The following is a 26453-nucleotide window of genomic DNA, read 5'->3' on the forward strand; positions in this document are numbered from 1 at the left end:
GTTCAGATACTTGCGTTGGATATCTAGCTACCTTGAAGTAGGTGTAGGACTGAGTCCTGCTCCTTCCTCCCTGTCGTATACATCCCTCTGCCCCATACACATACACATTCTCATACACATTTCCCTTGATACATTAGTACCCTTATGTTTCTTTTTTTCACTGTACTTGGGTTTTGGTTGGGGGTTACGGAATGAATCAGAAGAGAGATGCTAAAGTTGGGATACTGTAAGTGTCTGGAGCCCAGGATAGTGGAAAGATGAATAGCTAGAGGAGATGTTAAAGATTATTCAGTCCACTTATTTTTCACAACTCTTTTTTCTTTGTGGGTAGGTAAACCCAGGGTCACTACTGCAGAGCTACATCACCCCATTCATTATTTTTATTGATGATTCAAATAATTTCCATCTATTTAGTTCTTAACCATGTGTCAAATGTGCTAACACCTTAGTATGGATTACATGATTTAAAGCACACAATGATGGCAGTAAGTATTGTTATATTTATCTTTCATATAAGAAATCACAGCTTTAGTTTAAACAATTTTCTCAGAGAATTCAGTCACTAGGCATAAAGAAGCATTCTGAACTCAGTTTGACTCTAGAGCCTCAACACTGTCCTACTTCTTAATCTACTAAGAAGGAAATTTAAGACTATAAGGAGAAAAGTAAAGAAGGAACTTGCTCCAGGTCACAAAAATAATGCAAATGTGAGCTTGAAAAATCCTTATTTGGGCTCAGATATAATCTGTCACTTCCCCACATGGTTGTGACTGATAAAATAATTATACTTTGTTCTTTAAAGTATGCTAGGTTCAACAACACTCCTCCATCTACTATTTATATACCATAAGTTTCCAATCTTCATTTCATTCTAGAAGAAATAATCTGAATTAAATTTACTTAGCAACATCCATGAAATTGTCTGCATCAGCCTGCAATAGTATGCATTTACTGAGCTTCTAGAAGTCCTTGGTATCTCTCTATTTTTTGTAATACAAGAGTAGGGTCTATTGTCATGGTATCCAAGCGAAGTGTCTGCCTTTAGACACTCTAAAGATAAAACCAAAGAATTATAGAATTTCTACAAAGGAATCAGTGTTACTCTGCTACAGATGTTCTCTCTATCTCTTTGTGTCTGGTTCTTTCCTTTCTTTTATGCAGGTCATTTTATTTTGCTTTTTCTCTGACCCTGGTCCTAATGTCTCCTTATTTTGTTCATCTGGAACAGCCTATCTTTTCAGTTCACTGAGCCCCTTCCAATTGTCATCTTGAAAATCTCTCTCAAATCCCTTTTTCAACTGACAGATGGACAAATGGAATAAAATAGAGATTCCAGAAATAAATTCACATGTTTATAGCCAAGCAATTTTTAGCAAAGTTTCTGAGAATCCAACAATTGGGAAAAATAGTCTCTTTGATAAATGGTGTTGAGAAAACTGAGCATACACATGCAGAAGAAAGATACTTATCTCACACCACATATACAAATAACTTGAAGTGGATTAAAGACATAAATAAAAGATTGAAGCTCTGAAACTAATAGGGGAGACATGTTTTCTTCTCCATGACATCAGTCCTGGCATATTTTTTGAACATGACCTTAAAATCACAGACAACAAAAGCAAATATGGATGCATGGAATTACTCAAAAAAAGAAAAAAAAAAAACTTTGCACAGCAAAAGGGAAAAATCAACAGCATGAGAGACAACCTACAGAATAGTAGAAAATATTTGCATGCTACACATCTGACAAGGGTTTAATATCCAAAATATATGAAGAATTGAATGCAACAAGAAAAGAATAACACTATTAAAAATGGGCAAAAAGCCAGAATAGACATTTCTCAAAACAGACACAGTTGGACAACAGATACATGAAAAAGATGTTCAACATTACTAAACCATGAAGGAAAAATCAATATCACAATGAGATTTTACCTTGTGCCTGCTAGAATAGCTATTATACAAATTACAAAAGAAAAAAAATGTGGAAAATGTGGAGAAAAGGGAACCCTTGTACACTTTGGTGGGAATGTAAATTAATATAACCATTAGGGAAAGTAGTATGGAAGTTCCTCAAAAAATTAAAAATAGAACTGCCATCTGATCCAGTAATCCCACAGCAGGGTATATACCCAAAGGAAATAAAATCCGCATGGTGAAGAGATATCCATACTCCTACATTTGTTACAGCACTGTTCACAATAGCCAAGATATAAATAAATGGATAAAGCAAATGTGATACATATATACAATGCAATACTAATTGGTAAAAAAAAAAAAAGAAATCCTATAATTTGCAACAACACAGATCAATCTGGAGGACATTATTGCTGGGAGGGAAATAAGATAGGCACAGAAAGATAAAAACATGTTCTGAATCATAGTTGAAATCTAAAAAAAAAATTGATCTCATAAAAGCTGAGGGTAGAATGGTAGACCAGATTCTGAGGAAGTTGGAATGTGGATTGAGGAGTTAAGAAAAAATTAGTTACATAGTAGGAATAAGTTAGACTTACTATACAGACGGTGAATATAGCTAATGATATAATCCAGAAAATTACTGCGAGTTGGATGTTAAGTGTTCTTACCATAAAATGATAACCATATGAGATAATTCATGTCAATTAGGTAGATTTATCCATTCCATAATTTGTATACACTTAAAATACCATTTGAACATAACAAACACAATTTTGTTATTTTAAAAAATCAGGAAAAAGATCCCTTTTCATGTTAGACCATCTTGTGCAATTAGGTCCATTTCTCCCTTACTTGTCCAATTATTTCACCAATACTGTTGCCAACACTATTTTCTCTGAACAACGAAGCATGGAGTAATGATAACTACAGTAGTGATGATGATGTAGCTTGGCCTGTGCCAGGCATTGTTGAAGTGACTTATACATGTGAATCTTTAAGACATTCACAACAATCCCATGATGATTAGACCCATTTATACATGAAAATTCTGAGGTGCAGAGCTGCAAACTTACCTAAGTTTATGGAGTGAGAAAACAACAGAGCTGGGCAGATTGTGTGGCTCTGTTGTTCTGGACCACTACAGTACGCAGTACAAAAGTTTCTGTCTTTGCCAGCTATTCCCCTAACTACTATGAGACTCACAAAAATCTGCAAAATGGCTCCTTGAAAGATTTCAGTCTTCTCTCATGAAGCTAATAGCCACAGGTGGGAATTTAATTAGTCCCTAATAATTTGTCAATACCAGGAGCTATTGTTTATTATCCTGATTATGTGCTTGGCCCTCATATTTATCATCTCATTTCAGTCTGGCTATGCTCCCGTGAGGTGGGTTCTGTTAATAACTCCAGTACATGAGCGGAGTAAATTAAGTTCAGAGATGTGAAAGAATTTTCCCTAGGTCTTCAACTCATGCTGTTGGAGTAAGTTGCTATACAGACATATGAGCTGATTCTAGATCCTAACTCCTATGTGAGGTATTTTCTTATGTGGGATTTTCAAAGGAAATTGTTATCATAATATGAGTTAGAATCATAATTCCTCTTAAGCTGTGATTCCATGGAAGGTGGCAGTCTTGAGGCTTGCACCAGGTCAACTGGGGCCAAAACAGAGGCTACAGAGCCTCTTTAAAAAGAAAGGAAATGAGGAATCCTGTAAGTCATGCTGTCAGAATAACCCTGGATTTTTGTTCATATAATTGCCTTGCTATATAGTCAAATTTCAAGGTGAAAAATGACCTGTGGTCGATGGAACTCAAACTTCTCACTTGAGTCATTGCCCCTTACCAGCAGAGTACTATAGCTGCAGACTCCGCAGGCAGGAAGGTCCTTGCTGAATCTAGAGTCAGCAATTCGGGGCTGATTAAATGCAAATGAACAAAAACAGCTATAAATTTACCTCCAGTCTAGTGATGTAAGGCATTTGGCACAACTCTACTGACATCCTCATGGCATTGGACTTTTTTTTTAAATGTCTGCTTTTATTTCATTATATAACTCAGGTGAATTAAATATCAAAGCATGTCCCATTTGGCCTTCATTCAAGGTGGATTGGGTGCAAAAGTATCAGTAGGAGGTTTAACCTAAAGGTCAGCAATCCCCTGACACAGACCCTAGGAAACCAGCCTCTAACAGAGGCTGCTCCAACAAAATGTCAGATAAACAGAAAGACAAACTACTGAGAAATTCTTTCCTCTTGCTTTATCTTTCTCTTGGGTAGCACTTGGGGTGACTTGCTGTATCTTATACTTTCATTTGCAACCACTGAATGGTCAATCTGTCTTTGCTCTGGAGTGCTCAAGGAATTAGTGATTGAGACATTCAGTATGATGAGGGGTCCTCAAAAATTCAGGCATTCAGGGAGGATAGGACGGCTCCTGTCTCTCCCTCCTCCCCCAGGGAAGCCTGCCTGTGGCATCCCTTCCAGCTTTTCTACTTGAAACCATCTCCCGGTTTATGACTGAACTCGGGTTTGCTTATCTTTCTTTCTCTATTCAGCACATTTGCTCCAGTTAAATGAATCACAAGAGCAGCACAACTAAAGTCGTATTTTGCTTTGTGAGCCAAGCATCAGAGGGCAGCAGTCAGCTGAGTTAAAGAAAGGCATTTTCTTTCTCTTTCTTTGGTAAATTTGAGAAAATTTTCATGTTGTAATAAAAAAAAAATGCAATGATTCATCAAGTTTGCAGTTGAGAAAAATGAGGATCAGTGAGATTAAGCAATTTGGTTAAGATAAGACAGCTAAGTGGAGCTATGTCATATACACATTTAAAATATTACACTTGTGTACCACCTCTGGGACTTAACCTGAATGTCAATTCAGTTTCCACAACCTTGAGTAATACTCACAGCACACAAACTAGGAATATGAAATTAGGAGTTCCATAACTCATGTGTAGAAACTGGCTTGGTAAAATCTGAAAGAGCAGATCATCTCCATGATCTGTCGTTTTGGGTGACTAGATAGTAACAGAAGATGTTTATTAAGTGTTAGGTGAATGAATATGACCATAGTGTAGAGAAAGAGTAAAGGAAAGTTGATTCAGAGCCTACAAATTCATGGTGTCAATCTATATAATCACACAAATTAAATGTATTTCATTGGTTTAAAAAAGTAACTATGGGGCTTGCAGTATCGCTCGGTGGTAGAGCACATGCTTAGCATGTGTGAGTCCAGGGTTCAGTCTGCAGCACTCAAAGCAAAAAAAAAAAAAAAAAAAAAAAAAAAAAAAAATTGTGAATGATTTCTAGCTGAGTATTTTAAAATTATCATCTGTTTTAGCAGTATTCATTTTTAAATAACTACATACTTTTAGCTAAAAAATTGAGGATTTTGCAACCCCAAAAGACCCCAAATAGACTAAGCAACTCTGAGCAAGAAGCACAAAGCCACAGGAATAATACTACCTGATTTTGAAACATACTACAAAGTTATAGAAATCAAAGTAGTATGGTACTAATATTAAGAACAGGATCCAGGGGAAGATGGCCGCCCCAGCAGTGTCCTGGCTTTTGTGGCAAGTGCATTGCTTCAGTATATCTGTGATCAGACCATTTGCCAAGCTTGTGAGGCCACCTGTTCAGCTATGTGGGATTGAAGTTCACTATGCCACTGCTCTTTATGCTGCTGTATCTAAACAGAATAAACTGGAACAAGTAGAACAGGAGTCGTTGAGAGTAGCCCAACTACTAAAGGAACCCAAAGTGCCTGCTTCTATTCTGAATTCCTATATTAAGTGTTCCATCAACATGAAAAGCCTAAATGACTCCTGGTTGTCTATTTGGGGTCTTTTGGGATTGCAAAATCCTCATTTTTTTTAGCTAAAAATATGTAGTTATTTAAAGATGACAGCAAAAGAGAGGTTTTCCCCCATGATGTCTAACCTGATCAATTTGCTTGCTGAAAAAGTTCGCCTAGAAAATGGCCATGACATCATTTCTGCCTTTTCTACCATTATGAGTGTGCACTATGAAGTATCTTGCACAGTGACCACTGTGTCTCCTTTACCTGAAGCTGTTCTCTCTGAAAGACAGGCCTGTAGAGCTTCCTAAGTTAAGGACAAGTATTGAAATTGGAGGTTAAGAATGATCCAGCAATCATGGGTGAAATGATTGTCCATATTGGAGAGAAAAATGTTGATATGTCTGTAAAAACCAAGATTCAGAAGCTGAGCTGGGCTATGCAGGAGTGTATCTAAAAGTGCTGATTTTTTATCATCAGTGAAAACTCCTAAACATGGAGCAACAATAAAATGCTTCTTGAAGAGACAAGAATAAAAAAGAACAGGCTCACAGACAACGGAATAGAATAGAGAATTCAGAAATAAATCCATGCTTGGATAGCCAACTAGTTTTTACCAAAGGTACAAATAATATACAATGGAGAAAGGAGAGTCTCTTCAATAAATGGTGTCAGGGAAATTGGATATTCACAAGCAAAAGAATGAAACTGGAGTCTTATCTTAAACCATATGCAAAAATCAACTCAAAATGGATGATAAACATAAGACCTGAAATTATACAAATATTAGCAGACAACATGGGGGAAAAGTTCCTTGACTATGGTCTTGGCAAGGCTGTGTGACTATGACTCCAAGAGCATAGGCAACAGCTGGGCAAGATGATGCACACCTGTAATTCCGGTGATTTAAAAAGCTGATAGAGAGGATCTCAAGTTCAAGGACAGTCTGAGCAACTCAGTGACACTGTCTCAAAAAGTAAAAAAGACTGTGGATGTAGCTCAGTGGTAGAGAGTCCCTTGTTCAATTCTCTGTACCCCAAACAAGCAAACAAACCTCACAGGCAACAAAATCAAAGGTAAACAGATGTGACTGCATTAAACTAAAGTTTCTGACAAAGTGGTAAACAAAATGAAAGGGCAAACTGTGGAAGGTTTGCAAAACCCTATGTCTGATAGGGAGCTAATATTCAAAATGTGTTTGGAACTCATACAACTCTATAGCAAAAAACTAAATAGCCCAATTAAAATATAGATTAAGGACTTGAGTAGACATTTCCCCAAAGAAGAGACATAAATGACCACCAGGTATATGAAAAAGTACTCAAAATCATTAAGCAACAGGACAGGCAATGAAAACCACAATGTTATATCACCTCATATCTGTTAACACAGCTATTATCAAAAAGTCAAGTGGGAAGTGTTGGTAAGGATAAAAGGACATAAAGGATACACACTATTGGTGGGATTATAAATTGGTACAGTCATTATGGAAAAGAGCATGGAATTTCTTAAATAAAATGATCATAAGATCCAATAATCCTACTTCTGGGTACATATCTAAAAGAATTGAACTCTATAACTTGAAGAAATGTCTGTTCATTGCAGCATTATTCACAATAGCTAAGACATGGAAGCAATATAAATTTCTGTGGATAGATGGATGGACCGATAAAAAGAATGTGGTATGTATATAAATACAGTGGAATATTTTTCAGCCCTATCAAGGAAGAAAATCCTTCCATTTTTGACAACATGAATCAGCCCAGAGGATAGTGTATAAAATGAAGTAAGCCAGACATAGACAGATTCTGTATGATTCTACTTTAATGTGGAATTCAAGAAAAAAAAAAAAAAAAAAAAAGAACCCATAAAAGAAACAGTGTCTGACAAGGGTTGGGTGGGAAAGATGGGGAATTTTGGTCAAATGGTATAAACTTTCATTCATAAGTTAAGAAGTTCTGAGAATTTAGTGTACAACATGATGACTATAATTTACAGCACCAAACTGTATATGTGAAATTTGCTAAGAGTATATTTTAAGTGTTCTCACCATAGCAAAAAAGTAACTATATGAAGTTATGAATATGTTAACCATTCTAATTACTTCAGTGTATACAATAGATCAAAACATCATGTTGTATACCTTAAAGTATATATAATTTTTATTTGTCAAATACATAAAGTAGATTCTACACATTTGCTTAGTTATTAAAATCTGAATCAACTTCTTTCTTTCCTTTACTGACAATTTTCTGATGATTTTGAGATAAGCTGGTTCATTTGCAAATGGGCAATTTCTTCCCAAAATTAAAGACTGTAATATTAAAATGTTTAAAATGATGTTATAACTTAATTCAAAACCCTTAATTTATAGATGAAGAAACCAGAACTGCTCAAGTTCGAGTGACTTGTCCAAGACCAAAGACTTGGTTATGATTGAGACCAGATCTAGTTCATGAATCAAGTGAACTCTACTACTTCCTCCAGACACAGACATTGTGGGTGTTTTGGTGGTTATCATGAATATTGAACTTATCTCACTCTCCTCCCTTTTCTGGGGCAGAGTTTGGCATTTAGATGTCCTTTTTTGATTATAGCTTAGACATTTTCTAGCCATTTTTGAGACTATGAATTTCTTAGGAACCTGAATTAGGGGTTTAAGTGTGTGCCTAGCTGGTGCACAAACCACAGAGAGACACCAAACTCTTAGATTTCCTTAACATTTTTGGTTATTCAGGTATATATTTTTAGTTGAAGGACTTCAAAAATGCTTTCCATACATTTCCTCCCAATCACCCTTGAATGTCCAGAGGGAAATTATTGTGTCCTTCATTTCTAGAAAAGGAAACCAAACCCTAGAGAGATTAAGTGGGTGGAGTGGATTGATTTTATTAATGGCTTCTATTCTTCTGTTTTGGTCAGATTTTTTATTGCTGTGACTAAATGACCCAGCCATCATAACTGAGGGCTCATGGTTTCAGAAGTCTTAGTCCACAGAAAACAGGCTCCCTTCCTCAGGGATAGAGGTGAGGCAGGACATCATGGCCAAAGAGTGTGGTGGAGGGAAGCAGCTCAAATGGTGATCAGCCAGCAGAGAGAGAGGTCTCCTCTCTCCAGATACAAAATATATACCCCATAGCCACGCCCCCAATGAACCACTCCCTTCAGCCATACCTACCTGCCTCCAGTTACCACTCAGTTAATCCCATCAGGGAGTAATTTACTGATTATGTTAAGATTCTCACAAGCCAATCATTTCTGAACCTTTTTGCATTGTCTCATACGTGAGCTTTACGGAGGACACCTCACATCCAAATGGTAACATCTTCCCTATTTTTTTTCTTTATGGTGCTGGGGATTGAACTCAGGGCTTCCCACATGATAGACAAGTGCTCTACCACTGAGTTACATCCCCAGGCCTTTAAATTTTATTTTGAGACAAGTTCCTACTAAGGTTGTGCACCCTGCCTTTGAACTTGTGATTTTCCTGCCTCAGTCTCCTAAGTAGCTTGGATTACAAGTGTGCACCAGTACGACTGGGTTATTCCTCCTTTTTTGATTCATACCCTTTGCCACAGCACTATGAATGTCCCTTCTCTCTGCCTCTGGTCCCAGCCATGTGACTTGCTTTGGTCACTGCAGTATAAGCAAACATGATACCAGCATAGATTTGGAAGTGTTTGCACCTTTCTGTTTGTGTTACAGTCCTTGCTATTGGCATGGGAAGGACAAGCCTTGAAAATCCTCTTGGAAGTTTAGATATGTAGGGCAGGGTCATGGTCACCCTAGCAAATTATTGAAGCTATCCTGTATCATCCACAACCCAGCTGACTCTAAAATACACAGTGAGTTTGGATTAGGTCAGTTGAATCTGGCAAACTTGAGAGCTATATAAATTTGGTTTGTTGGATGGTACTGCTATTTCACAGTTGCTTGCTATGTGGTATTATTGTAGGAACAGGTAAGGAAGACAGTGTTGACAATTGAGGATCTAGAAACTGAAACAAGATCTTCAGTCACTGAGCCCAGGGCTCTTGTCATTTGGCTCAGTCTTGCCTGTTACTGTTTATTTTTGGAATTTATATTTGTTTTTTGATCTCTGAATAATCACTGCTCTTCCTTTGAAACCCTGTTAAGTATCTTTGCCTTCTGTGATCCACCCCACAAAGTTGACCATCCTCATGGGTTCCATGACTTCCTCTTACCTATTTTTGTTATTTCATCAATCACAATGTTTTATAATTAGTTGTTGGAGGAAGTATTTTTCTCTGATGTCCTTTAGAGCCTATTGCAGTGCCTCATTATTAATTTTGGAATTCTATTAATTGGTAGAAAAAAAACTATGGAAAAAAGAAATGAAGGACTTCTTGATGAAATGTTTGAAGCATATTTCTGATTGGTCTCATTGATTGTCTCCTTAGGATCCCTGGATTAGGTGACATGTTCGAGAACAAAGAACCCATCAATTCATTACATATATACACATTTGTGAAGGGGAAAAGCGGTATGATGTGATAGCAAGCCCAGCAGGGAAGCCACTTTAGGATGGACAAGGATACTGACATATTTACTGAACATCCAAGGGAGAACACACTTCTTTCCCTTATTTCATTGAAGTATTTTAATCTTCACTTGATTATAAATTTTCTGAGGACAAAGATTATGTTCCTTATTCTTTGGATCCTCCATAGACTCTACACAGAGAGTAGCTTGTTGGTTGATTTATTAGTCTGATAAGGAGGAGTGCAAAAAGTTCACTTTCTCTCTCTCTCTCTCTCTCTCTCTCTCTCTCTCTCTCTCTCTCTCTCTCTCTCTCTCTCTCTCTCAGTGTGTGTTTTCCTTTCAGATTTAAAATTTATGTGCCTTGCTTGGAAGGTTATTATAAGTCAGTAAATTCTACAAATAAATTTCATATTCCTTGGTAATGCATTTGGGCTTCTTCTGAAATTCCCCATTTAAAAATGGTCACAAGCTTTATTTTAAAGATGTATGTCCACACATAAATCCTGAATGCCATGAATGTTGGTTGTAATTCTTCCTGGAGAAGTCAAGGATGTATTTGGTCATCTTATTGTTAAAGGTATAAGAAAAAAATGACTAGAGTGGGTCCTCAGGTCTTATATTTAATATGAATTGCCCTTCATTCACCTGGTCACTACAGGTGAGGTTATAGTGAAATAGAGAATTTAGGTTTAACAAATAACCATAGAATATCAATACTGAACAGCCACCATGCGAAGGGATTTTATATGTATTATCTTATAATCACCTAAGGGCAGTGCTCTAAGTGCTTAGAATCACAAAGTCTGATTATGTAGCAGAAACAAAATTTAACCTTCAAATGGAGGAATCTTGAAATGGAATTTGGTAACTTTTCCCACTATTAAATGTTTATCAGGTGCCAGGTACTTCATATTTTGGAAATAAAAAGTTGAGCCAGATGGCATTGGGCAGATCTCACAAGGGACTTTCCAAGATACTCCATACACCTCAGAAAAAGTGAGGGAGACAAGAAAATGAATGAAGAAAGAAGAGTAGATCTGAGGTACTCTGAGTAGCAGTGTGTCTATTTACAAGAGTGACTTTCATGGGGGGTGGGAGGGGTTAGCGTTAGGGTTAGGGTTAGGTTTAGGGCAAGAATAGAGGAAGGAAGGACTGTATAGAGGGAAAAGAGGGGTGGGAGGGGTGGGGGGGAAGGAAAAAAATAACAGAATGAATCAAACAAAATTACCCTATGTAAATTTATGATTACACAAATGGTATGCCTTGACTCCATGTACAAACAGAGAAACAACATGTATCCCATTTGTTTACAATAAATAAATAAGTAAATAAATAAATAAATAGGCAAATGAACTGAACAAACACTTTTCTAAAGACGAAGTACAAATAGTCAATAATTAAATGAAAAAACATTCAACATCTTTACCAACAGGGAAATGCAAATCAAAACTACATTGAGATTCCATCTCACCCTAGTCAAAATAGCTATCAAGAACACAAATAACAATAAATCCTGGTGAGGATGCGGAGTAGGGGTGAGGTAGTCCTTATATGCTAAGGGTAGGATGTAATTTGGTGTGGCCATTATGGAAGTCAGTATGGCACTTCCTCCAAAAACTAAAAGTAGAAAAACCATATGATTCAGCTATACTACTCCTTGGTATACATCCAAAAGAATTAAAGTCAGCATACTATAGAGATACTCGCATATCCATGTTTATAGTAGACAATTCTCAAGAGCCAAGTTATGGAATCACCCTTGTGTCCATCAACAGATGAATGAATAAAGAAAATGTGGTAATAAATATACACGGGAGTTTTAGTCAGTCATAAACAAAACACATCATTTACAATGAATGGAACTGGAGATCATCATGTTAAGCAAAATTAGCCAGACTCAAAAATACAAGTATTATGTGCTTTCTCTCATATGTGCAATCTAGATGAAAAATAAATAAAAGATGACATGAATGTAGAAGGCAGACTAAGCGAAGCAGGGAGGGAGAGAGAAAGGGAAAGGTGGGTGGTAGAAATGATCAAAATTCATTATATACATATATGAATATAACATGATGAAATCCATTAATCTGTATAATTAGTAAAATTATTTTTAAATTTTCCTAAAATTGAAAGAAAAAGATTTATGGCAGTATAACATACACCAAAAAAAAAAAAAAAAAAAAAAAAGAGTGACTTTTGTGTTAAATTCCCTGGACAGCCAGTGGTTCCCAAATTCCTCCTCCTACAAAGGTATTGTTCTCAGTAATGGAGTTAACCTGTACTAGATCATTCAGGGATCCCAGGCAGGAAGCCCTGTAGTTTTCATTCCTTTTTGAACCTCTTTGGACCAGGTCCACCTTGCACTGGGGCAGCCTAGTTAGCTTTCACATTTGCCATAGCTTTCAGGAAAAACTAGTTGAGTAAATTTGTCTATTATGAGGCTTGATTTTCTATCAGCGTGTAGTTTTTTATGTATTCAAACTTTCCTCTAATATGCATAATTGCTGAAAGAAAAAGGCTGTAGAGCAACCATGAATTATGGCTTTTAGGGAAATGAGCATTGCAGTTAATGTTGCAAGACAGCTTCCATTATAATCCTCTGTTTTCACATCCTTGTGATTTTTTAGGTGGGGGATGGAGTCGGGGTGGAAGAATTTTGTTCTGAGCTAAAATTTTCCATGGTTTGACTCAGTCCAAGGTGATTTTTGAATTTGAACATTTGCACAAATATCTTCTTTTATTATTGCATTTGGAAAGTGATGTTCATTTTTACTCCAAGTATTATTAATGCATAAAAATTCCAAGTATGAATGGGCTATTAAAACTTGTCATCCACATGTCACTTGTCTTAGGAATGATAGCCAAGTAAGATTTTAAAAGAATTACAATTCCCGAAGGCTAGGTTCTTTCATTTTTATAAATATATTAAAGCATTTAGTACAAAAATGGCTAAAATATTTCATTATATTCAGTTTCACTGTAGTACTTGTTCAGCACACAGCCATTCAGAATAAATAGATATTTAGGTCACTTTTATTATTTTAATTTGTGGTAAACTCTAAAAAGACAAAACACATTTTATAACAATTTATATACTTTTTGAACTATATTCATTAAGTTTTAGATTTTTTTAGGTTAGGTCAAAGTGTATCTCTTGTAAATGGCACATTGCTGAGACATTTTCTAAAAATAAAGCTTTTGAAATGAAACCAATTTTTAGGCTGTAGGATTACCAATAATTACTAAAAAAAAAAAAAAAAAAAAAACCCTTGCAACATTTTTTCTTATGTCTACAAATATCTATTTAGAGCTTGGGGCACATATTCAAATAAGTATTTTGATCTATTGATTTGTGTCTGTAATCCATTTCCTCTTTAAGATGTTTTGAGATATAATCTTTCTTGTTTCTATTTTTTATTTTCTGGGTATAATTTTAGATGATTTATTTATATTTATGCTAAAACTCTTCTGTTAGTATATCTTGTCACTAAGCTGAGAAAGTATATGATATTGTAAAATGTGATACAAATGAAAATTGTATCACTGAAAATAATATAATTTGTTTGAAATGATATCAAAATATTATTCAGAAGAGACTTGTGTAGTCAGTCACTCTGAGCTTTTCCATATGGTGGTAATCTTTGTATTCTCCTCCAAAAGAAATGACATCTTCACTAGGTAAATGTTCCACATTGAATCACCTCTTGGTCTCTTTTAGAATCCTGTACCTGTTTTTCCATTCGATGCAGTATTTTATGACCTTATCTGATTTTGTCATCCCAATTACTCTTTGAATATTATTTCTATAGTCTTTGCATCTTAAAATATTTTTTTTCCTTGTGACTGCAAATGAGGCATTTTATAGAAAATAGTTTGTTGTTTTTCATTGCAAATTCTGCTCTGGTACACACACATGAAAACACATATACATATGTACATATATATCGATGTCCACATACATAAAGTATATATAGCTTTGTATACTATATTATATATACCTTAAGTTTCTCTATGTGCACAAAATTGCATATATGGTATTTGTATACAATATAATACATGTGATTTATATTTATAACATCTATATATTACATGTATATGCAATGAGAAATTTAAGTATTTACGCATCATTTTTAACTGATGTCCTGGATACATTATTTTACACATTATTTTTGGATTCTCTCCCACTTTTTCCTATAGCATACCCACACAGCTTTTCCTATTTGTTAGAGGGAAATTGGACCTCTGTGTTTTCTTCTCAGAGTCTTTTTCTCTCTCTCTCTCTCTTATTTTGGTTACCTGCTTGTTTAGAACAAGTTTTTTTCTTTTCCTTCATAATCTGGATCCATCATTCAGAGTTCAGTTCTCTGTTGACTTCCTCAAGGAGGCCTTGTCTGATGGTGTTCTGCTCCTTCCTCATCAAGCTGGTCAGTTCCTGCTAATGCACTTGGCACAGCATTCTGACCACCATCTAGACACTCCTCTTGAGGATATGGACATTTTATGTCTTATTCTCCTGCTGGAATGAAAGTTCTCTGAGAGGATCTGACTGGTCCTTTGCTATAATCCAAGTCTTTATCTTAGTGCTGGGTATATGATGACTTATACATATTTATGGAATGGATGGGTGAATGAATTGCCTGCCATTCTCATTTTTAAAAATAATTTCTATATTTGAAGTCATTAGTCAACATGACTCGGCATTTAATAGAGTTTTTCCTATAATTGCTATACAGGACAGGCTAGTTATGGTACTTGATGGCTGAAAGCCTTTCAACAACTTTTGCCCATGGGGAGCTATAATTTCATCTTATGATATCATAAACCACTCAAGGATTTCATGTAGTTACCAGAACCTTGGGCTGAAATTATAACTCTGGGAGCCCTTGCTGCCTATTAGTCATTTGGTACATGACATAAAGCAAAATATATTCTGTGTTCTTGGACTTCAGTTTGGCTCTCAGTGTATTGACTGCTTGATTTCATATTTGACCTGTAAAGTATTCATCATCCTGAAAGTTAAACCCCCTAAAAACTTGTGATAATTCAAAAGTACTTTGTGTTCATTGAACAACAATTAAATGAATACAGCATGAGTTTCTTATTTGTTTTGATACTTATTTTTCTCAAACAACAATCTTGAAATTCTGAATAGGGCTTTGGGAGCTGAGAACATGCCTACTATTGTATGTTTAATATTTTTTGAACATAGCTTAATCTAGAGCAGTACATTGTATTGGGAGTTGTGATGGATCTGAATTTAGGACACTTGAAAGTAAATAGCAGCTTGAGCCTTGGAAATATCACTTCACACCTCTGAGCTTCCATCTTCTCCACTGTTAAATGCCTCTTCTGTCTCACAATGTTATGGTTTAGGTATGAATTTTCCCCAAAAGCTCATGTGTGAGACAATGCAAGACTGTTCAGAGGTGAAATGATCAGATTATAAGAGCGTTAACATAACAGTGGATTAATCCACTGATGGAGTAACTGGGTAGCAACTAGTCAGGCAGGGTGTGCCAGAGAAAGTAGGTCATGAAGCATTCCGTTTGGGTTTATATGTTGTCCTGGTGAGCAGAGCTCTCCCTCTGCTTCTTGGTTTCCATGTCCTGAGCTGCTTCCTTCTACCACACCCTTCCTGCCATGATGTTTAGCCTCGTCTTGGATCCAGAACCATGGAATTGTCTGACCATGAACTGAACCTCTAAAACCCTGAGTCAAAATAAACTTTTCATCCTTAGGTTGATCTTGTTGGATCTCTTGGTCCTAGCAATGCAACACTGACCAAAAGAGAAATTCGCACTGAGAAGTGGGGTCACTGCTGCCGCTAACCTGCTTATGTGGTTCAGAAACCTCTGGAGGTAGTTTGTGGGAGGAAGTTTGAAAAGCTTAGAGATACAAGTTGGAAAAGCTTTACAATGTTATAAATGGAGGGTAATTCTTATGGCAAGTCAGATGACAAGAATACCAATAAGACTGTGGACAGTAAAGACTGGCCTCAAGAGATTTTACAGGATAAGGAGGACTCTGTTGGAAATTAAACTAGAACCCATCTGTGTTACATTCTAGCAAAGAATTGTCTATTTTACTCATTAGAAAGTTGTTTTATTGTGAACAACCACTCAAGTACTAAGAGGTGGTTGCAGCCATGGTTCTAGGAGGCTTGTTATCACTTGAGATGGTGGCAGACTTTGGTATTCACAACACAATACTGATTCAAAAAGAATGCAGGATGCTGAAATTGTGGGTTATGGAAACTTCCACTGAGATTGCAAAGGCCTGAGTGACCAGGCAAAGTATGTCAAGGTTAGAAGTCCTCAAGCCAGCTCCTGAGAGAGTGAGGCATGAAGATATGAGAAGGAAGCTAAAGCTGCTGTGGAGAATCCCAAGATAAAGAGATGCCAGTAATGTGGAAAGTCTCTTGAGGAAAGTTGCAGGACAGACAAGCCAAGAGAGAGGCCATGTGGATTGCAACCAGAAAGGCCATGAGGGTGGAGCTATATAAGCCCTTTGGAGAGAATATCATGATGCCATGTGCCTTACTTAGATGCTGGATGTGGAGCTATAGGACTTCTTTACCCAGCTGGATTTTGGCCTTGTTTCCCTCCCATTCCTTTCTGTGACCCTGTTTCTCTGTTTTGGAATAGAAATGTTTATTCTGAGCCATTACATATTGGATACATGTAACTTGCTTTTGACCTTTACAGGGGCTCATAATCAAGAGTTTGCCTCGAGTCCCAGATGAGATTTTGAACTTAGATTTTTGGGCAATGCTGGTAAAGTTAAGTCCATGGAGATTTTTAGAAATGGACTAAATGTATTTGGAGTTGTGAGATAGACATGAACTTTTGGAGGTCAGGGGTGGAATGATATGGTTTTAGATATGAGGTGTTCCCCTAAAACTCATGTGTCAGACAATATAAAAATGTTCAGAGGTGAAACAATTAGATTATGAGAGCCTTAACCTAACCAGTGAGTTAATCCACTGATAGGGATTAAGTGGGTGGTAACAATAGGCAGGTAAAGTATGGCTGGAGGCAGCAGATCACTGGGGTTATGCCTTTGGGGTTTATATCTTGTCCCTGATAAGCAGAGCTCTCTCTCTCTCTCTGTCCTTTTTGTTTTCCATGTCCTAACCTGCTTCCCTCTGCCATGCTATCCTCCATGATGTTCTCCCTCACCCTGGGCCCAGAGCTATGGAACTACATGACCATGGACTGAATCTCTGAAACTGTGAGACAAAATAAACAATTCCCCTTCTAGGTTGTTCTTGACCCGTCTTTTGGTCGTAGTGACACAAACCTGACGAAAACACATAAGGATGTAGGGAATCAACTGAGTACTGAAGTGAAGGTGCCTGGGAGGTTATGAAGGGCTTTACAAATGGCGTCCGTCATTATTGTCATAGTAGTGAAGCAAAATAATTTTTCTAAGAGCATGCTAAAATGAAAAGAAAATCACTGGATTGAGATAAAAGTCTGTATTTCCTCTTTTAGCATTCAAGTATAGATAAGAACTCATGTCAAATGCCAGTGGTAAAGTTAGTTGAACTCTGGGGCAGCACCTTTCATTTCTCCAGAGGAGTTGAAAACAGTGATCTGGCAACTAGTTTACAAGATGTGAGGGGCAGGTAAGAACTGAGCTAATAATTATTCAAAGAGGCTGATAAAACTAGTTACTATTTCCACAAAGGAAACAGCAAGAGTTAAAAAGTCTTGTGAAGGAAATTCTGTCTGAAATTTTTTAGAGGAAGGATCAGTGTGTTGCTGGTTTGGCTAGAAGGCCAAGAAGTAGAATGAGTTGGTTTGTTAGAGGGGTAGGACAATTCTGGGTAGACAATGTAAAAGAGAATTGTTTAGGTCTATTATCTAAGATGTCAACAGCTGGGATAAAATTGCCACTGGCATGTTAGGTTTCAGATGCTTGGATAGAGCCAGAGTCAAGCAGGATCACACTGTGGAAGTCACTGGAACATGGAATTTCTTAATAGGGCACAGAGTCACTTAAAAGCATAAGTAAAAGTTCAGCTCTAGAAAATGTCCTGGATTCAAGCTTAAAGAATAAGAGCCAGCAACAAGAGGAATCTGTGGCTGGGTCATGTGGTAACTGAGCAATTGCAGTCATTTTCTGACAAACGAAATACCCAGGAATCTTGTTAAAATGCAGATTCTGGTTTAGTAGGTCTGGTAGAGAGAGTCAGATTCCAAATTTATAATATGCTTTTGGAGATACCAAAACTGCTGGTGCTTGAACCACACCTCTGAGAAGAAAGAGTCTGGATAGAGCATGGTCAATTCTTCCTGCATGAGAATAGGGTGAGTTCTTAGGGCTGGCTGAGGGAAAGGTAAGGAAAAGGGTAGTGCTTCAACCTGAGGGTGAAGCAGCCTCAGCTATGAGAAGCAGAGCGACAGGGGGCTAAGTCTTGGCAGCAAGCTGTGCTGCCTGCCTTCTACTGTGGCTTCTCTTTCCATAAATCCAATGGTTGGTGTCTTCTCCATAAAATTAATCAAACTGTTCAGTGGTACATGGTTTCTTGCTCGCAATGTCAGCAGAATCATCTCGTCTAAATTAATAACCCATATAAGAAACTAACAGAAGTCTCACCTTTTTCAGGGAACATTTGTCTTACCTTGAAATGTATGCAGTATAGGTAGGGGCATTATAGAGGAAGATTTCTTAATACAAAGAAATGGCTGTTGGGGGCGCTTTCAGAGTGTGGCAGAAAGCGAGGTGCCTCCTGATATCTTTATGTCTTAGTGGTGAGCAACTCTTTACACCAGTGACAATTCAATAAAATGAAAATGTTAGCAGAACGTTTTTACACACTATTTTTATTTCATATTCATATTTTGTATAATCTATTTTGAAAAATTTCTCATTTTTTCCCCTTAACAGCAATACTGGGTTCCAATGAAGGAAAGTACCCTACTTAATACAACATATGTACTTTGATGACTTTAAATTATTTCTGACCCTTAAATAGTATAAACAGCATCATGATGAACAGGAACTGATTTCATGCTTTCAGCAACATGTATGTGAGTTGGACATAAATAGTGCTGAATGTGAGGTGGAGCAACGGATGGAGGGAACAATATGGAGGTTAATTGGCACCAGAGGTCATGATCTGATGCTACAGCTCCATTTGGAGATGATACTGTGGGGTGGGGGAACAGGGGAGAGAAGCTGCCATTTCACAGGGGGTGGTGGTCAGGGATTGGGGTGGCATCTGAGACCATGAGAGCATGGTGTGGAAGGAAGACGCCATGCAGATAAACATCTTCTTAGTTTATGAAGTACCTAGCAGGGTCTCTCCTTGCTTAATACTTCCCTGGGCAGGATGGTAGTGATCATGATGGTGTGTGTTGGGGGATGAGTGAATCCCTTTTGGGTATGTGTCTCTCTTGCTTCCTCATCCTCTACTGAATCATACACTGTGTGTGCACAGATCCAACTGTCCCCGCCTCTCCAGCAATCTCTACTTTTGAGTCTCCTTTGTGGTCTGAGTGGTCTTTGTGGCTCTTTGTGGTCTTAGGCTTTCCCAGCCTAAGTCCTGGAGTAGGGAAAGGCCTGGTTGGAATAAATCAGGTTAGCAAGTACCTTCTTACTGCACGTAAATGAAATACTAAGTAGGAATAATTCTTAGTCACATATTACTGGGTGTGAATTCTCTGCCATTCATTAGCTATATGCTCTAGACAAGTTATTTAATTTCTTTCAGCCTATTTTATTTATCTTGTGGATGCAGTAAAGTTTAAATGAGAAAAAATCTATTTAAATTAGTGATGTTCCTGAAACATAGTAGGTATCCAATGTATTTTATTATTTGTTGACATTGATGTTTTTAGGTCCTGTTCCTGAAATTACATCTATGGCCTCATTCCAAAGTCAGGTCAGCCATGTACGACCTTTGGGATCATGACCAATTATCATCTAAAGCACATAGATTTATAGGAGATACATATGTTTACAAAACTATATTCACTTTCATCTCATGTGCCAATAGATTCAGCTACCTTAATTTGAGGCAAAACCAAACCAAACCAAAACAAAACAAAACAAATAAAACCCCCCTAAAAACCAAAACCTAGTTGAAATATAATTTTAAAAAGCACTGATAAGTGCTTGGTTTGATTGGTGTTGTTAAATTTTTTTCCACTTGACATTTTTTAGGCAGCAGCTTCCTGATGAAATACTGTGATGAGTACCCTTTTTGAGTTTGAAAGATATTAAAGGATTCTGACAAGATGCCTTTCTGAACTTAGGAAAGAATAACCTCATATACATAAGTCTGTGCAATTGGCTAGAGTGGCCTTGAATCTAGATGTAATTGGGAAAATTGAGCCCTATATGGCCAAATTTCCCAGCTTGAGTTCACAATGGAGCTGAAGTCAGTTATGATTCCTGATTTGTCACTGAATACACCAGTGTTTGCATCACACTAGCTCCTGATCTGATTAAGGATCAAAATATCCAATTGAGGCTAAATCAGAAAAAGCCAACATTCCACTTAGTTTACATTGTGTTTGCAGAACCAAAATGTATATTTTAGATGTAAAAGGAGCCCCTTTGAGAGACACTACACAATTTCTTCACAAACACATGAATATTTATTGAGCATGAAAATGAGATTGTTCACAGGGAAATGATCATTAACTTAGTTCTCCCTAATTTGAAAGATGTGTGTCCATTTAACCTACATTAGCCTTTTAAATAATATAAACATCTACATTTACATAGAGTCAATAGACATGCATACTGATAATTGTTCATAATTACATAAGATAGATATGACTATTTATAGATATCTAACAATGTAATCATTGGTATAGAAAGAATCTATGTATAGACATCATGCTTGCTAAGAAGGTTAATAATGTAAACAAAGTTATAAGCCAATTTCCCCCTAATTTAAGAGAAGGCTTTGCAAAATGTTGGCACACTCTCTGTTTGTATTCAAACGAAGGAAATGATCTTAGACATTCATTAAAGCAAACTCAGCAGGGTGTCTAATTGAAAATACTTTGCTGCAGTTAGTATGAATTACTGTATCTATTTGAAAGTAATAAAACTGCAGTTATTTAAAAAATTATGTAAATACGCCATCTCAATATGGTTTTGGAAGTAGGTGAAGAAATAAATATATCACATGCTCATTTGTTTTGTTTTCTCAACCTGAATTAGGAAAATCTTGATGGTTTTCCTAAAGTTCCTTAAATTGGAGAACATTTAGGAAGGGAAGGGAAATAATTTCTTCAATTCCTACTAATTGTCATGCACTGTTTATCTGACCAATACTGGACTCTAAATAGTTCTGACCCAACTGTTCCACCAGGGACCCAGAGCCACCCAGGCTGGGACAGCAGTATGTGTCCTACGTTGCCTCAGAGTGCCCTCCCACTTAAAGATCCTACATCTCAGACTCTTGGCCCACTATAAGGATGATGGTCCTCTAAGTTTTCTTTGCTTTGATGGTCTGGTTATATACAATCTCCTGGCTAAAATACTCTGGATTATTCTCGGATGTCATTTGGAGCTGATCTGGCCACGGCAAGTGAGAAGTGCTCTCACCTTTTGTCTGTCCTACTATACTTATAGGAGCCACTTCTCCTTGGTCCGACAATCACATCCATTTGTTTACGCTTAGCTAAATGAATGGTTGCCATATGCTTAGGAATTAGGGCTACAGGTGCATAAGACAAATTTGGTCTCTGTTCTTACAGAATTTATAATCTAGTGTTAGAGGGAATCAGATATTGGCTGGATATTTTACTCTCATGTTCTTCTTTAATTCTCTCAGATGAGGACACAGGGACCACGAGAGGCTCAGGAACTTGCCAAACTTCACCCAAGCAGCATGAAATTAACTCAGATATCAAACAGACCTGATACCAGAACTGTTGCTTCTTAACATGTTACTCAGGCTTTCTTTCTATTTTTCTACAGCATCTAGTATGAGCCCGATTTTGCAAAACCATATCAAAAGCATTTCAAAGTGATCACTGCAGAATGTTCTGCCTTTATTTAATGCTGCTGCTGTTTTTCATTCATTTAATTGAACGATATCACCCAACCCTGTGCTAGGTTCTCAGGATACAGTGGTAAGCAAGGCAAAGTAGGAAAATTAACAAAAGATGACAATTACAGATTGTCTTAAATCTTAGGAAGGGAATAATCTGAGTGGGAATAAAAATTTGCATCCGAAAGTCTCCATGGAACGTGTGTGTTTAGAATATAAACATTTCAATGTAATGCTACTCGTAGGGGAACTCATCACTTCACCTGGATTTCAGAGGCTCATAGTGGTGGCAAACATTGCTGTTGCAGCTATTGCTGTTGCCATGGATGTGCTTCGTGTCTGAATAGTTCCCATTCCTACTTGGTTTATTAAGACTTCTCATTACATAATAATAGAGGAACGCTGGAGAAATATTTATTTTGTTAATATACATTAATTGTATTATTATATTGACTTTGTAATTTACAGTAGATATTTATTGGGTTCTCCGCATATAGAAATAACACTAAATATTTCTTTTAATCACACTACTCAGGTATAGGTGCTATGATATTTTATATATATCATATTATGTTATGTTATATACATTGTGTTGTATTTCCTTCTAGTCATTTCTCTCTACAACATCTTCTGAGACATGTATATTGCAAAATTGGAAATGTATGTAATTTCCTATCCTAAATTTTCACTTACTGTTATATTTTGATTTTTTTTAACTTCTTAAAGTTCTCTTCAAAATCATCTCCACTGGCTGGATTTTTGTAGCACATAGGAATATTATAATTTATTAATTGTGCTATAAAACACATGGTTTCAAAGTTTTTGTTATTTTTACTAAGGCTGCAGTGAATCTTTGCAGTAAACTGTTGCATTCATATTAAATTATTTTGTTTGCACAGAGACCTAGAAATGGAAATTAAGGGTGAAAGGGCATGAACCCTTTTAAGGCTCTTGATAACAAATGCCCAGATAGATTTATGAACACACCATAAACTTATTCTCCAAAAGTGGTGTTTACTGGTGTTTGTCTTATTGTGTATCTACCATGAGTGAGCACAGTCCAGAAAATTTTCTCATTTGATGTGTAAAAATATAATCTCATTACTGCCTTAATTAGTTATTTAATTATGAGTAAGATTTACATTTTAAAAATATTTATTGGTTAATTTTATTTCTTTCCTGGATTGATATTACTATTATTTGTTCACTTGATCTTGACATTACTTAATACACACACACACACACACACACACACACACACACACACACACATCTTGCTTCATTCTCAAAAAGATTTAAGGTAGTTTAAAAGTCACAAAAAATATAGGATAGCATAAATTAAAACAGAATGAACTAAGAAAAAGAAATAACAGGAAACAAGGAATAATGCTTAAAATGCACACCACAGTGACAATAAATCTGCTATTAGTGGGCAATAAAATAGTCTCCAAGCTCCATTCTAGAACTTAGCTCAAAAGGGGAATCTTTCCATTTACCCAGTTCACCTTGACACTGTGTATGTGTGTGTGTGTTAGAGAGAGGGGGAGGAAGGGAGAGAGGGAGAGAGAGAGAGAGAGAGAGAGAGAGGGAGAGAGGGAGAGAGAGAGAGAGAGAGAGAGAGAGAGAGGGAGAGGGAGAGAGAGAAACTGATATAAATATATTGGTATTAAATCTGATAAGACTTTTAATTTTGGTAATATTATTTTGTGCCCACTATGTATAAGAAATGATGCAAGGTGCTTTACTTGGGGTTATAGTTTGGATCTTACAAGTCTTCTAAAGGTCCATGTGTTGAAGGCTTAGTTTCCAGTCTGTGGTACTATTGGGAAATGGTGGAATCTTCAGGAGGTGGGGCCTAGTGGAAGGAAGTTAGGTCATTGGAGGCTGCCCTTGAAAGGGATATTGGGAACCCAGCTGCTTCTTCTCTCTTTGCTTTCTGGCCACCATGAGGTGAGAAACTCCTCTACCACATGTTCCCCACCGTGATGTTCTGCTTCACCAAAGGTCCAAAGTGTCAAAGCCAAGCAACTGTGGACTGAAACACTGAGTCAAAATAAATCCTCCTTCTTTAAGTTGTTTATCTCAGGTGTTTTATCACAGTGACAGCTGACTGACACACACAGATTATTTTATTTAGTCTCAATAACAACTTAATAAGGGGAGGTATTATATTTGTTTGCACTAGAGCCCGACATGTGAAGAGTGGTCAAGGAACATTAGCTTTTCTGTTGTTTCTGCTCATATTAAGTATATCAATATCTAGAGGTGAACTAAACAGACTTATTTTTAAAAAAGATTAACATTTATATATATCTAAATAAGTACGTATATTTATTTAAGATTTAGCAATAACTAAACAAAAACTTAGAGAAACCCTTTGGGGTTTTGATTGAATTTTCTTTAAAGTTATAAGGAAATTTTGACAGCTTTGAATATTGAATCTTCCAATTTATTTTTATTTATTTTATCCAATCATCTTTAATGCCTCACTTCATTATTATTTTTTCTATTAATATAATACTTACACAGGGCACTTCCATGATCTGCTATGAATTTTTTTTTGTTAGAGTAAACCAGATTTTTTTCCTTGTTATATTTTCTATCTGGAAGTATGCAACACTTGTGGGAAGTGCATTTATTCCTGGACTATGGTATTTCTTGGCATTTTTTTTTTCCTTTTAAAAATGTGTGGTAGTCAAAATCCTCTCACCTTCTTATTTGTCCTACTTTCATTTCTCTTGTCTTGGCCTTGTAGCCAGTCTCGTAGTTGGTGATGGAGTGGCCCCAGGACTTCTGCATGTGCTGCCCATCATCCTACCATGCACTTCTCTAGCATCCCTACTCAAATCCCCTGTAGCTCGCTGATCTCCTGCAGGGGCTTCTCTGACTCTCCATTCAGATCATGTCTCCTGCAAGGCTCTTAGGTTATGTTGTATTTTCCTCTACAGTAACTTCATATGGTTTTAATCCTTACTTGATTTATGTGCTCCCTTGATTAATGTCTTTCTTTCTCATTGAATTCCACATTTCAGGAACAGTGTCTATTTTGCTTACTACAAAATCCCCAATCACCTAGAGTGGTTCCTGGAACAGAAGTTGCTCTTTACTGGGTGAATTAAAGAAAGAATGAATGGATTGCTGTACTTACCTTTTACCCTCTCTCAAGCCCCATTTTCAGCATCTTGTTTGCCTTGGAGTTATGACATCCCTTACTTCTTCATGGTCAGCTTTTATTATGTGAATTTATATGTTTTATTGGGCAGCCACATGCTGTTATATGAGGATCAATAAAGGCGGATTTTATTATTTTGGAAGCATTTCCCACTATGCCTATGCCAGTGTCCTTTGCTTCAATATTTCTGATTAAAGTTTGCTCTTGTCTTCACATCAGGTTTATTTAATTTCTAATATTTACTTGAATGTTCATCAGGATTGGTTTTCTAAAGCAGTACTGTCATTTGCCATACAATGACCCTAGCCTCCTAAGGAGGCTTATAAGGAGCCTTTCTTTCTTTCTTTCTTTCTTTCTTTCTTTCTTTCTTTCTTTCTTTCTTTCTTTCTTTCTTTCTTTCTTTCTTTCTTTCTTTCTTTCTTTCTTTCTCTCTCTCTCTCTCTCTCTCTCTCTCTCTCTCTCTCTCTCTCTCTCTCTTTCATATTAGAGACTCAGGGATAAGGGGACATTATATGTGAGAAGCTGGAAAAGAAGTACAAGGAAATCTGTTAAAATCAACAAATAACTCACTTCGAATCCTCTAGTGCCCTTTCAACTGGGTCAATTCAGTTCTATGAGGGGTTTTATTTTCCAGCATGCTTCATGATTTGTGAAGGGATTTTCTCATCTGGTCTTATATCCCAGCACAGTGGATGCCAATGACTGGAGGTTTTTAAGAATGCCCAGATCCACATCTTAGACCATGAACTCACACAGAGGCCTCGCTAGATCAAAATAATACTATGGTTTCTGTCTACCTACCAGTCACCCCAAAATGCTGAAAGGAAATGACTTTGGATGATAGGCAATGGATGCTTGATTCCATCTGTCTACTTTATTTTCTGCAGCACCTATAGTGAATAGTGCTAGTTTTTGTTGGGGAAATAGCCAAATAAGCTCTATTAAATACAGTACTCATAAATTATTGCCTATATGGTCTCATGCTTCAAAGGCCACCAGCTTTGAAGCATGGAGCTTGCTTCCCAGAGGAGTTGGTGGGAG

At 36.8% G+C, this 26453-nt stretch overlaps 2 protein-coding genes across 2 annotated transcripts in view; one reads left to right on the forward strand and one right to left on the reverse strand.

The window, feature by feature from the left end:
- Positions 1–26453, reverse strand: part of GRIN3A (glutamate ionotropic receptor NMDA type subunit 3A) — a 166892-nt gene that overhangs the window by 68556 nt on the left and 71883 nt on the right. The gene's annotated exons all lie outside the window — the stretch shown is intronic.
- LOC306644890 (ATP synthase subunit O, mitochondrial-like) lies at positions 5462–6178 on the forward strand (the record flags this gene model as incomplete). The annotated part of the gene is given in 4 exon segments (XM_079112150.1): positions 5462–5752; positions 5816–6017; positions 6023–6034; positions 6038–6178. Coding segments are annotated over 4 exon segments (642 nt in total). The 5' UTR covers positions 5462–5465.

This window comes from Sciurus vulgaris (assembly GCF_902686455.1).
Source record: "Sciurus vulgaris genome assembly, chromosome: 15".
Lineage (NCBI taxonomy): Eukaryota > Metazoa > Chordata > Mammalia > Rodentia > Sciuridae > Sciurus > Sciurus vulgaris.